Source organism: Halichoeres trimaculatus, unplaced genomic scaffold, assembly GCF_033239565.1.
Source record: "Halichoeres trimaculatus isolate MK-OKI-2021-1 unplaced genomic scaffold, fHalTri1.1 fHalTri1_scaffold_5, whole genome shotgun sequence".
In the NCBI taxonomy this organism is placed as follows: Eukaryota; Metazoa; Chordata; class Actinopteri; order Labriformes; family Labridae; genus Halichoeres; species Halichoeres trimaculatus.
This window is the reverse complement of record NW_027437183.1, coordinates 16,499,085-16,512,713: the sequence shown is the minus strand read 5'-3', so window position 1 is coordinate 16,512,713 and position 13,629 is coordinate 16,499,085. Positions and strand designations below refer to the sequence as shown.

The following is a 13,629-nucleotide window of genomic DNA, read 5'->3' as shown; positions in this document are numbered from 1 at the left end:
TCTACAGCTGTTTTAGCACTTTTCACCCCTTTTCAAAAACCCACACCTTTGGGTGCATGGTGTGACTTTTCAAAACAACTTGTGCCCTGATGTGCCAAGGGAAATGAAACCTGATCAAGACTTTGTCAAGGATGCTATTGAGGCTCTTGAATATGACACTCTTCTTTTTTATATCTTGCAAAAAAAAAAAAAATGCTTGACAAAAAGAATAAAATTGTAAAGGACAATATAACAGAAAAATGCATGAGAGAAGAACAGCTGACATCTCACTCCCCCTGTCTCACCTCTCAGCTTGGGAGTCTGGATCCTCCTCCCAATCAGACCTTGAAGGATTATTTAAAAAAAAAAAATGCTGTTTTTTTGTTTTTGTTTTTTTTTTTTTTTTCACCCCCTAAACTGATAATAGTCAAATTTCAATGTAACACTTAAACAAGAAATTTTGCTTTTCAACCAATAAGATTACTTATTACTAACATCATCATTAGAATAATTCAGGACACATTCATAGGATCACTTTATGAGAATGTATCAATGTGCGTTCTTTGTTAGTAATCACAACTATTTTACTGTATGAAATACATTTTTGTTGTTAAATTTTACCTTTGAACCATTTTTCATGTAAACAGTGTTGTAAAGGATTATACAATCATCCAATACCGACTGTTTTATATTTATATTTAAATGGGAAGATTTAAATAGTTATGCCTCTCAAATTTATCTATTGGACCACATTTCTTATATTTACCTGTGCATGCAAATCTTTTAACAATCTTTCCTAAAGTTTTTCCTACATCTCAGAGCAAGGCATTACCTCCATCTAGTGGTAGAAATTGGTAAACAAGATTCCACTGGATTTACAGGTGTAACTCAACAAATCAGAACATCATCACAAAAAGTTACAAGTGATTAAGTATTGACTTTTTAAATTAATCATAATCTTGAGGATATATTCATTGAGATGAATTCTGTTCTTTGCCAAATCGCTGTCAGATTTTTTTTTTTTTTTTTTAACCAAACCTGACAGATTCAGCTGTTGTCTTTTATTTGACATGAAGCATAAGGAAAACATATCTCTATGTAAGTATGTATACAACCCTTTAGTAGATAACATAATAAAAGTTAAGCTGTGTAATACACATTCATGCCTACACTTGTATACTTATGAATATATACTAAGTCATTTACTGTAGATACACACACACACACACACACACACACACACACACACACACACACACACACACACACACACACACACACACACACACACACACTCCTATTCAAACGCATACATAAGGGCACTTGTAAGCATGTTTTCTGATATATCAGTCCCACATTCCATGAAAAAACAGCAACAAAGACATGTTATATGTAACTTTACCACCCAGAGATGGGTGGCCACTACAGTAATGAAAAAGTGATGCATCACAATTCTGGGAAAAAAAAGGCCTCAGATCAAATTATTTGTTTAGCCTTTTAGAAATATGAATTTCTAAGGTGTTAATAAAGGAAGTCAATGGGAAGCTTCTGTGAAATGCAGCTCTACTGTGCTTCTATTGTTGTGATTACCAATACGAGATCTGTGTTCAGAAATTCATAGCCGTTTTTGAGGTTTGGTGGTCTCTTGTAAACAATGCAAGATGGTGTGGGGAAACAATTGATTGTTGGATTACGTGTGAGTATTTATCATTAATGGGCAGAAAAGTGTTGCTGAGATGCCAGTAATGGACAATACAGATTATTTTGCACTCAAATTATCTGGATTTGATACTATCACAGCATTCACTTTGCAACACATGTTTTAAGGTGAACTATATGAGTTCAATGGAAAAACATGAGTCTCTCAGTTTGTGTTTAGCGGGAAATATATGTGATTCACAGCAGGACAGGATAATATTCATGACGTAAGCAAAGAAATAATCGGAACATGTCAATCACATGGGTGAATCGTTGATAATACTGAAGACTGAATAATGGCATGCTGTTTAGAGTAGTTATACAGCTTAGAGAGAGAGAGAGGTGATTGAGGGTTGAGGTGAGAATGTACCGACAGATGGTCTTACTAAGCACCTGTAAGTGCTGCCAGATTGCAAAACAACTGTTTTAAAGGATCAGAGCAATAAGCTGAACACTGTAGGAACAAGGAGCAGGCAGAAGAGAACCAGACAGAGCAATAAGAGATCAAACCAATAGAGACAGAAGTGGACTACACTTAAATTTGAAGACGGGGGTGATCCAGGATTTATTGGCCTGTTAAATCTTTCACTGATTAACCAGATGGAGCTGGTGGAGAATTTCTTGGACGACTGGCCAGAATCTCTGGACATCTTTGGCTCAGTGTGGATGGATGCACTGGATATTTCCCGGGCGGTTGAAGACTGGTCTCCTTGTCTGTGTCTTGTGGAAAATCTGCTTTTGGACCTGTTGAACCATCAGGACTTATTGCTGGAGACCAGAGCTGTTTGTTTTAACGTTCTTGGCCCAATGTACTCGGATGATCCTTTCATGTGGATGTTCACCAGTGTATGACTGTTAACTTCTTCTTTTTACAATATTAAACACTAAGACCAGGAAACCCCGAAGCTCTACAGTGTCTTATCTTGTGAAGAAGAGAAATCTTCTCTCCATCTTAAAAAAATGGTCTTTAAGACTAACAACGTTGGCTTCAGTACACTGCCTCTTTATAAAATGCTTTTATCAAGTAAAATGTCGCCATAAAAGTTAGGCTCAAAAGCCACAGTGGACTTTGAATCCAATTGAGAATGCATATGATAAATAAAAGGCAATGAATTGACTATTTCCTATTTTGTTCAATGCTTTCTTTTTAGTCAAATATATTTTTTTATTTATCTTTAGAGAAACTGTTGCTTCCACCAGAATTAGTTTTAAACTTAAATGGCACGATTTGTCATTAAGTCAAGTAAACATTGGTTGTTTCTTAGAACAGGTGTTTGTAAGATCATTTCATTTTGCTTTAAACCGTGCATTGAGAATAATGAAACTTCACACAAAACAGATTTTAAAACAGTACACAATGTGTTTTTGTGAGTGTGAATGAGATGAAAGACAATGTAAATACTATCCATTTGAAACATCAGTCTGATACAAGGTGTCAATAAATGTTTTGTGTTTAGAAAGTATTAACTTTTTTTTTTTTTTTACAGCTGTAAATGGACACTTTATCCATGCATAGAGTTTTATATTTTTCCTAATATGTCACCAGTCTACACATTGGCTCCTATATCATTCACTTTTCAACTGATTTTAAATATATATCCAGTATTTTTCTCCAATAAAAATAACAGCTTAACAACATATGTATGTTTGCACAGATAGTCTGCTTTTTGTATTTTTATAGAGGTTGATATGGACAACTCAACAATATCAGTATTGGTAAGTTAATGGTGGTTTAGCGACAACTTCACAGATTTTGTGGTCACCCCTCACTAAAATGTAAACATTTGCTTTGCCTTGCATTGTGAGTTGGTTTGCTCATGCAACATGATCTATTTCACAAGATTCATAATTGAACAGTCATGAAATATTTTTATGGATTCATGCTGGCATAGCACTTCAGATCTCCAATAGACACTGTCATAAAACAAAAAAAGTTTGCATTATCTTTAGACAACAAGGTTGTTTATAGAGAAAATAAAAGGTAATGACGGCCCCAGTTCTTGGCTTCACAGATGCACAGTTGGCTCCTGTTCAGGCTGTAATATTTATTGTTCTTTTACATATCATGGCCTTTTTGTCAGCTGTATTTACAAAGCCTAAAATCAGAGATTTTTTCAGAAGTTTTACATTGATTTTTTTTTTTTAAATATTCGTCAAAAAAATGTAGACTTGTGTTTTCTTGGTGTTATTTTGGTTTTTCTTCCAGGCCTGTTGCAGGTTACCATAAAACACACAAATTCTTGACCCAGGCTATCTGGCACCTTGATTTTAACGTTATAGATACTATGATGTTAATACTCTGGAAGCAGAAGTATACAAATCAAGATGGGTGAAAATGGAGAAAAAGAGGATGGATAACTTCAAGTTTTCATAGGTTACCAGTTTATACTCGGCAAACTCGGCAAAATCCTGAACTGGCTCATGTTTACTTTTTCAGACGATATGGTTCTATTTGTGGTTGCATCTGATTATAGGTGTTTATGATATGACAAAGAAGTCATAGAGCTTGAGTAATACATCAGATCAAATGCAAGTAACCAACACATACCTATCATTACACAACTGGAAAATAACATGATGTAATTTCTATGAGTCTTTACCTCTTTTTGAGAAAATTAGTCACATAACATGGCCTGCAATGAACATTTTCTGTTTATTTTTGTTTTTTATTTTTCATTTTTTCTAAAAAAAAAAAATATATATAAATAAAGGGCAAAATTTGAATGTTGATGGTTTCAGCATGAGACTGGAGCAGGTGTCTGCTACCTTCAATTTCATAGGAGCTTTTTTTGCCTTAGCTCACCTGGATCAAAGTCATTACGGAGCCATAAAATCTACTTCACCTTCACAATACAGACTATAAAGTTTATAAAATTATGTAATTACGAAATTACAACCTAGTAAATAATTATCTAAACCAGAAGTTTTTTGAATTAAAGTTTGTACATGTGATGTCCAAGTTATTTTTATTTTGAATGAATTGCAAAATTCTGAAACGTTTTGAAGCTGGCCACCAGGGATACTGCAGTCAATGGCGTTTCAACCAGAGTCTTTTGGCTATATGAGCTCTGTTTCTGAGCCTTGTGCTGTAGTGGATAAATATTTTATATATATCTAAAAAAGAGTTTAAAAATTGTAGTTATAAACAATATCCAGTAAAATGCAGGCTGTTTACACCGATGTGGTTCGTCACGACTACAATACCCAGAGTTCCGCGTTGCGTCAGCGGGAGCGTGTTGTTTGGCAGTTACGTAATGTAGTTTCAAAGGTTGTGTACATTTGTCGAGTCTCCACATCTGAGAACACGATGTGACAGAAAACTCAGACAGCTTATTCTTTCAAAAGCTTGACCCTGAGAAAAGAGAGAAAAGAAACAGATAAGGTAAGAGTCAGCGCTGCTCTCTTTGTTCAATGGCTCTTTGTTTGATCCGAGGAATTCCTATACCGACGACCAAAATCAACCGGGAAGCGCAGTAAAGTATAGCCATAAAGGGTTGTGTTCATCGGGATTTTAACACAACCACAGGTCAAACGTCACGAATTAAGTCAGAAATAGTCTGAGAGTGTGATAAGAGTTCTGCTACACTACGTTATGGTGTATAACATAGTTTATTTTTGCTTTCAGGAAGATAAACAGTATTGCGGTAATGGGCTGATAAGTATTAGAAAAATATTACTGTGATTTTTTTTTTCTGTCATTGATAAGTTAGGGCCGCTGTTAGTCTGACACAATTCTCTACGTTTTATTAAAAAAAAAACCTTTGGTAAACCTACAACTTGAGTATCTGTAATCTGTAGCCGAAATGAATTTTGGCATAAATCGAAGTTTACAAGTAACCTTTCGTGATTGTAAATTAAGAAGTTAAGTTTGAACTTATTTAGACCTGCTATTCTTAGCCAGGATTGTGTTACACATCTTATTCTGGACCTTTCACATAGATTTCAAGACTGAGGGTGAAAAACAGATTAACATTATCTCCTCTGTTTTTTTTTTTGTTATAGTTGGGGTCATATTGTTCATCCTTGTTATCCAACAGATAAGTTATATCTGGTTGTATAACTGTTTATGTTCTATTCTCTCTTACTCCTCCAGTCTGCGACCATGACTTCTTGACACCTGTCTCCTCTATCCTCACTATGAGTGGTGCCGTATTGGCTGTAGTTGTTTTTGTGGTTTTCCTCTTGGCCTTCTACCTCCTTCAGCGTTATGGGGATTTGCGGAAGCAGCAGCCAATGGTCCTGTTGGGGACTCTACTGGCCTGGTACCTCTGCTTCCTAATTGTCTTCATCCTGCCATTTGATGTCAGCACGGTATGAAACAACTGCAGCTTTCTGAAAACTGTCATTTTGCTAGATAAACAGGTTATGAGTTGCATGTTTTGTCAGAAATAATGCGTGGCTGAATGAGGTTCAGCCATGTGTTTCGTTTACACTGCTGTTCCCCAGGCATCCTGCCTGAACCATTGTAATGTGATGAATAGCTTCAGGTATTTGCCTTATTGTGTAAACTCTGCTCCTCTTCCAGACCATCTACAAGCAGTGTGTACTTGACAATAAAAACCACCACCCTACTCCTCTAACACAAGGAAGACGCTCCAATCAGACGGGTGACATTTCCTCTGCTTACCCAACTGTCAGGTGAATGAGATAGTGTTTTATTTACTTGCTTTGCTGCTACAGTTTGCTCATATCAAGACAATGCATTGCCTATGCCGTCCTTATCTGTTAAGGTTACATTTTAAAGCCAAGAAGTGTTGATTTCTTACTTAATGAGTTCTCCATTGTACTTTGCTTTCGATGGCTGAAATCTTATTATCATCAGCTTGCAGCAATAAGACTCAATCCTTGGAGAAATAGGGTTTCAAAAAATGTAGAAGCAACTAGTGTTCTATGAACAAAGCCCCTTTTAATTTAGCTAAGGGTCTGAGCTTTTATTTTTGTGTTTTAGAATACCAAAGGCTTGTGTGGAACCATGGAGTTACATCCCAGACGGCGTCCTGCCAGTGTTCTGGAGAGTTGTATACTGGACCTCCCAGTTCCTTACTTGGTATAAATCTTGTCATTTCTAGTTCCTGCTGTATGCTTCATTATTACATAGATCACTTTGTTTTTTGTGTTGAATTTTATATTGTGTGTTTTGTTTTCGGTTAATACAGGCTGCTGTTGCCGTTCATGCAGTCTTATGCACGATCAGGATCTTTCTCAAGAGCTGGAAAGGTTAAAACAGCTCTTATTGAAAACGCCCTCTATTATGGCACCTACCTGCTTATATTTATCTCTCTGCTCATATACCTGGCGACTCACCCAAAATGGCATCTGACATGGTAAGTGAAACACACATTGAATTTGGACTAAAAACTTCTTGTTTTTTAAGGTGTACTTTTGTCAATACATTTGTTTAAAACACGTCCAGGTCACAGCTCCAGACTATCGGCATTACTGCTGCCAACACATGGGGCCTCTTCCTGTTGGTGCTGTTGCTAGGCTATGGCCTTGTGGAGATCCCACGCTCTTATTGGCTATCATCCTCCCATGGTTACCTGCTCACCAAGGCCTATTTCAAGGCAGCAAAGATGGCTACTGAGAAAGTTGAGGCCGAGGAACATCTAGCAGATGTAATGGAGGTGAGGTTTTATAGTCGGGCTGCATGACATTGGAACAAATATGACAATGTGAAAATGATTTTTTTTTCTGCAGTATTTTTTTAATGTGGTCATGCAGGATATGTTAATGAAGCAGTAGAACTGTACCGCTGATGATTTGTGACTTAAGTCTATGTGATGAAAACAAGCATAGTAGATAGACCTTAATAAGATGTGAGGTTAATTAACTGCTATAAAAATTGATAATTAATTAAAATTATTCGGTTTATTTTTTCAATCTGCTGTCTCTGATTTTTAATACATAACGTGCTTGCAGACTTTTTTAATCGAAGATACACCCCAAAGGCCTTTCTTGCTCATTACTAAATTATTCCCAATGATGAAAAAAGAGACAAGATGGTCTCTTCACAGATTTTAGTGCTAACAAGAATAATATTTTCTATAATCAGGAGGTTTCAAGTGCGCATGGATCTGTGCGGTTCAACCATAGTCTCAGGAAATGTGTTGACACCATTCTGACAAAGGTAACCAACGCATGATGATGTGGATTATCCTTTCTGTTAAATTTGTCTTCAGTTAATTCAAGTTTTTTTCTATCTGTATTCAGAGTAATTTTGCGATCTGAGCTTGTGTTTCTTATGACTGTCATCTTTTTACAGTGTCCCACTGAGTATCAAGAAGAGATAGGAAGAGATGTGGAAAGCTCTAATGAACAAGATGCCCTTCCTACCAAAAGAGGTTTAATCAAGCTTCATAAAAAAGTAATGATTATTTTTTCATCACAAAAAAAGGAAAACAAAACAAGATAAGCCACTGTGGATAACAGTTGTTTGCTCTGTGTTTTTTCTAGGTAATCTTTGCAGTGCAGAGACACAGACAGGCTCAGGTTCAGTGGTCTATATTGTTAGATCAAGCCTTCCATTTAGAAGATGTAGCTAAAAGCCAGAGCAGCCCAGTCCATCACTTCGTCCACAGCTCCCCATCTGTACAGCCCCACGGCTGGATCCGCAGATTTATCTACACACCTACAGTAGGTGAGTGCAGCTAATAGCAGTTTAACACATTAAGGGTTTATCAATTTACTTCTTTTCTCTTTAAAAGCTCAAATGAATGGAGCCGTGATCGGGCATTGTTTTTCTCAGAGTAGGGATTTCCTTCACATTTTAGCCAGAAACGTATTTTATTTTATTTTGGAACATTTTTGATTATCTTTATATTTTATTGTGTTTCAAACATTTTCTTTGTGTGATGTGATAGTTCCTCTAACATTTGTTTGTGTGTGTTTTTTTATGTCTTTCTCAGAGTGGTACTGGGAGTGTGTGTTCAGGCAGACTTTCTGCAGGCTGCTGGCAGTCCTTCTGTGTCTTCTCTCAGCAGCAGTCGTTTGGTCTGAGTGCACCTTCTTCAGCACACACCCTGTCCTATCCCTCTTTGCCGTCTTTGTTCAGATGGCTGAAAAACAATACAATTACATTTGTATAGAGGTAGGCGTGTGTTGATTTTGGTATACAAACATACTACTTACCAGAACTGAGTTTAAACTACTTGGACTTTAAAAACTAAATTTGACCTGTTATTGAAGGTTATATTTATAAATATTAATGTATAAGCATACCCAAATCTCATTCATACATCTTTGGACTGAACAAACTAACCAGTTTCTTCTTTTGGTTTGTTTTTATTTTCTCCACCAGATGGTGTGCTTTGTCAGCATTCTCTTCCTGTGTGTCTGCGTCTACTCCACAGTGTTCAGAATTCGAGTTTTCAACTACTATCACCTGGTACCACACCACCAGACAGATGCTTACAGCCTGCAGTTCAGTGGCATGTGGGTTTATCAAAGGACACAATACAATATCTTTATTTTGTATTATAAGCACTTGTATTCTATTCATGCAAAACATTGTGCAACTCTTTGTTGTTTCTTCATAGGTTGTTTTGCCGTCTGACTCCTCCTTTGTGCCTCAATTTTCTGGGCCTGATTCACATGGACTCTGCCATCTCACACCAGGACAGAATACAAACATCTTACACCTCTGTGAGTCCCACACAAACATGCTCCTATGAGGTTATTCGTGCTAAAAAAATAAACAGTAATGCAAACAGTAAACACATACCAAGTTAAAGCCAAATAATTCTCTCTTTCTCTTTCAGATCATGGGCTCTATGCGTCTACTATCATTCATATCTGATGGGTTTTACATCTATTACCCCATGCTGATACTGCTGCTTTGCCTTGCCACTTATTACAGGTGAGCTAATAACCACAAACACAAAAAGACATAGATTACACAAACACACTGGTCAATAAAATGCAAAATCAAGAAGATAAAATCAGGAGCCTATCATAGATATTTAAGATATACGCAGAGCCCTTTTTCCTTTTTGTAAAACCTGGAAACTAGAAATAAAACCATAAAGCTACATCCGCAAACAGCAAACAGTGACAGGCACATGGGGAATCAATATGTCCATTTAGAATGTAGCGCAAGGCCCTTTCCTTTTTTAGAGAGATCAATAAAACTTGCCAACCATTAAACAAAAAATTCTCTTTCAGCTGTCACACTGGTTACGTTCATACTGCCATGTCCTGGATTAAAAATACCTTCAAATGATATTCTGCAAGAGTCATCTGGTATCTTGTTAAAGACATGATAAATCATAGAAAATATTTATTCTAAAGGGACCTGAAATTTGACCCATTTTTGTAGCAATCACAGCCTGATTTTTAGAATTTCTTCTTTAACTTTAGATTTTGAAATAAGTCAAGTTTATGATCTAATTTTTTTTACCGGTTGTAACGCAGATAACCCCCACTTATACTTCCACACAGACAAACAGACGTATAAACATGATCCTAAGCAATGTGAGTGATGCAAACATCTTTTGGTCTACATTGAGTTTGCATGCTTTTAAACATTTTTGCTTGAACGTAGTATGAACCTTGCTCACAGTCAGGTCTCCTTCCACCATCTCTAGCTGGTACAAAGCCCTGCCACTGAACTCATTCCCAAGGCATGATCCTGTAACCCTTACATTGGCTCACTAAAAGATTAGATTTGAAACTATTTTGCTCATTTTTCAGGCTTCAAACACCCTTTCTGCATTTTCCATGTGTACATAATGAAATATTTCTGTGGTCTGTTCTGCAGAGATTCCTCATTGAAGCTAACATTAACCAGTACAATGTTTTCTCTACCATGAAACTTTATGCTCACTAAACTCCAGAAATAAATAAAGGTCTTTTAAATCTTGTTTGACAATTATAAAATCCTGGGACCTGCTTGAGGCAGTCAGCTTTTTCCATAAAAGGCTCCCCCCAGCTCAGAGAACCGGGAGCACCTGTTTGAGTTGATGACCCCAGGCAGAAGTTTCAGGACAATGAAAAACAGGAAAAACGGGTTAAAAAGAGTCTTTGGCCAAAAGTAGTAAATGCACTTAATGCAAAATAGTGCTTGACCTGAAGTCTAAAAGGGAAATAAAGCGGCTTTGCAGTGGTTTGTATGCTATTACTTTTTTACAGTCTTTTTTACTGGGCTTTGCACATCATATTAGTTTTGCAATACAGATATACAGTATTATATTCCATTGCTGCCAACTGTAAGGAAAGTAAAACAAAATAAGACTTTTGAGAAAGTATTAAAGCCTAGCTAAAGCATTTTCAGAGATGTGAGCATTTTAATTTGACAAAGCTCTATGACAGTACCTTGTAATTTTTTTGTAACCTTGATGTAACTGCGTTAAATTATAAAAAACAAAACATTTTTAATCATTATTTTCTACCACAGTTGTTATTGTATGCTTGCTTTGATGTAGGATTTTTCTCTAGAATATTTTTTGACAGGAAATTTTTTCTTATTTAAAAATGTTACAAATGAGTAATATTTTTTTGATAGGTTGTTTGTAAACGTGTTTGTTTTGTTTCATTTTCTAGCCTGGGCTCTCGCTGTTTGAACCTCCTGGGCTTCCATCAGTACATTACTGATGATGACTTGACCTCTGACCTGGTAGATGAAGGCAAGGAGCTCATTCGGAGAGGTAGTTTCTTTACGAATATTTGTTGGTGGAATCCTGTGTTATTTTTATGTAATATTAGCTGAGTTATTGTACACTAGGGTATTACTGTCTTTATCCTCTCTTGGTATAAATTAATCCAACTTTTATCTGATATGGTTCTGTCATATGCTTACTATTTTTGTTTCTTATTCATCAGTTGTCTTTTCATATAAATTGTATTTTATAAATTAGAATTTTTTTTTTTTTTTACTTTAACGCACTGTTTTAGTTAACAAGAGTTGCGCATAGTTTTTTATTAGAATATGCACTTTTATATTTCCTCTAATAGAAAGAAGAAGAAGACAGAAAGCTGAAGATGGAGACAACAGGAGATGGGTCAGTATAGATAAGAAAGTCTACCCATCTGTAGTCCTCATGTTTCTACTGATTTTAGAGTGTCAAAGAATTTACAACCCTTTGTCTGTTGTAGGCCTGGAGGAAGCGGTATGGAGTCATTGGGATTACTGGGCGGACCAAAACTGGGTACACTGAGATAAAGGATAACCAGAGCAGCCCTGTCACGCATAACAAGAAAAGTGGTATGAATTAAAGCTACTATCCCTGCAAATTTCCTCTGATATGAGGAAGCTGAAAAGGGTCTTATACGTGTCTCACACGGTTTAAAAACTGAAAGAATGCCCCTCACAAGGAACTAAAGATACTACTGTAGCCAGAAGGTGCTTCCCCCATGAAGAGACTTAAAGTGTTTGAAGTTAGGTTACTTTGCACCTTTTTGCCTTTCTTTTGCTTTTTTAAGTTTATACAGTGGAAGGGACGGGTGTTAAATCAAGTTTTCATGCATGCATAAGCAAAGATCTCCACCTTATCTACTGAAGCGTTATGTGGGTGGTTAAGTCAATAACATTTGTGGCAATCTCTGTATGTCATTCCCACAAACATCAGATAAAAATTAACCAATGTACCATTTTCTTTAACATCCCACTTTGTTGTATTTCACATTAGTTGTTTGTGGAAAATCATTTATAATCACCAGGAGGACTCTGTGCTTAAAGATGTCAAGGAAATATCAACGTACACTGCGTAAATATTGTTCCTTTCTTAGTTGTCACCTTCACCGGAAGAGATGTGGAGACAGAGGAGCAGCAGAGAGGCTTACTGCAAGACAATTCCAGTGATGAGGGTTCACCAAGTAGAAGGTGTGTTGTTTTTTTATGCTAACTGATTAATTTATCAAATAGTGCATTGATAAATGAAAAACTTTTTGTTGAATTGGAGCTACACAACGATTCCCAAACAATTAAAACATGCTTTCATCATTGATACCAGTGTGTCTTTGTCTTGGTAGGTCAAGTGGAGGACGGTACCTGTCCCTGTCACCGTCTCAAACAAGAATCTTTGATGATGTTTGATAGATGGAATACATGGTGGGAAAGCAAACACCAGTATCTGTCGGGAACAAAATAAGAATGGAGAATGCATCTGCAGGATTTTGAATCAACGTAATACCCCAGTGCCTCAGGAGGTAATGGGAAACACAGAATAACTGACATGTCTTATCGGAAAACTGTTTAAAGTGAAATCAAAGCTCTTGGTGAAGGATTTTATGGCCTATCTCAGGGGATTTCTGAAACTAGATTATTTACTGGTTCTGTGAAGGGATTTTAAGGGTCCAAAGGCCTTAGCCTGTGTAAAGAGCCAAATGTTTTGTTTTACCACTTTACAACAGAATGAAAATCCAATCATAAATCAAAAGGGAAGTTATCATACATCTAACTTATTTCTTGTTGTGTATTTTGTGTTTGGAATTACTTATATATGGTACCAATGGCTTATTCCTTTTTGTAAGAATAAGCATGTTTTTAAATTGTGAGACTTCCTTGGGAATGCATTAAAACATGACAATTTGAAGTTGGAAATCATTATGGCATTTATTAATTTACTTGTATGCATCATTTTTGTTAAAACATTTCTATTTAACCCTTTTTTATGTTCAATTTAACGCTGAATGTAACATGTCAGTGAGTCAGTATACAGAAGAGGATAAGGGCCACTGGGGGGGAAATTGAGGCCCAATATATATATATATTTTATTTTTACTATTATTCCGTGAAAAAAAGTCAGATTTCTAACTTTTTCCTGGAATAGTGATATTTATAATTGGGCCTTTTTTTTATGAGTGGCCCTATTACTCTTCCGTAGTCAGTAGGTGTACTAAGCAAAACAAAAACGGTTAACAGTTGATTGTGGTGCTTTCAATGCAGCTCTGTCTTTGTCAACGACAAAATCTCACATTTAATATATTACAACTCAAGGATAAAATTATGCTAAAACA

The 13,629-nt window shown here is 36.3% G+C and overlaps 1 protein-coding gene across 1 annotated transcript; it reads left to right on the top strand.

The window, feature by feature from the left end:
• The first annotated feature begins 4,918 nt into the window (after nt 1–4,918).
• On the top strand, nt 4,919–13,247 carry LOC141790431 (G-protein coupled receptor-associated protein LMBRD2B-like). The gene is made up of 18 exons (XM_074670296.1): nt 4,919–5,059; nt 5,771–5,988; nt 6,203–6,315; nt 6,626–6,724; nt 6,834–7,001; nt 7,091–7,301; nt 7,730–7,804; nt 7,940–8,041; nt 8,131–8,314; nt 8,583–8,764; nt 8,975–9,108; nt 9,213–9,318; nt 9,435–9,532; nt 11,215–11,318; nt 11,626–11,672; nt 11,767–11,875; nt 12,400–12,493; nt 12,643–13,247. Exons 2-18 carry the CDS (start codon nt 5,815–5,817, stop codon nt 12,704–12,706), a joined length of 2,064 nt encoding a protein of 687 aa, XP_074526397.1. The 5' UTR covers nt 4,919–5,059; nt 5,771–5,814; the 3' UTR covers nt 12,707–13,247.
• Nucleotides 13,248–13,629: the final 382 nt, after the last annotated feature.

Excerpts from the sequence above, each read along its gene's own strand:
- LOC141790431 (XM_074670296.1), top strand. The coding sequence starts at position 5,815 with ATGAGTGGTGCCGTATTGGCTGTAGTTGTTTTTGTGGTTTTCCTCTTG. Across the intron at positions 8,765-8,974 it reads ACAATTACATTTGTATAGAG|ATGGTGTGCTTTGTCAGCAT; the intron begins GTAGGCGTGTGT and ends TTTCTCCACCAG. Across the intron at positions 12,494-12,642 it reads GAGGGTTCACCAAGTAGAAG|GTCAAGTGGAGGACGGTACC; the intron begins GTGTGTTGTTTT and ends TTGTCTTGGTAG.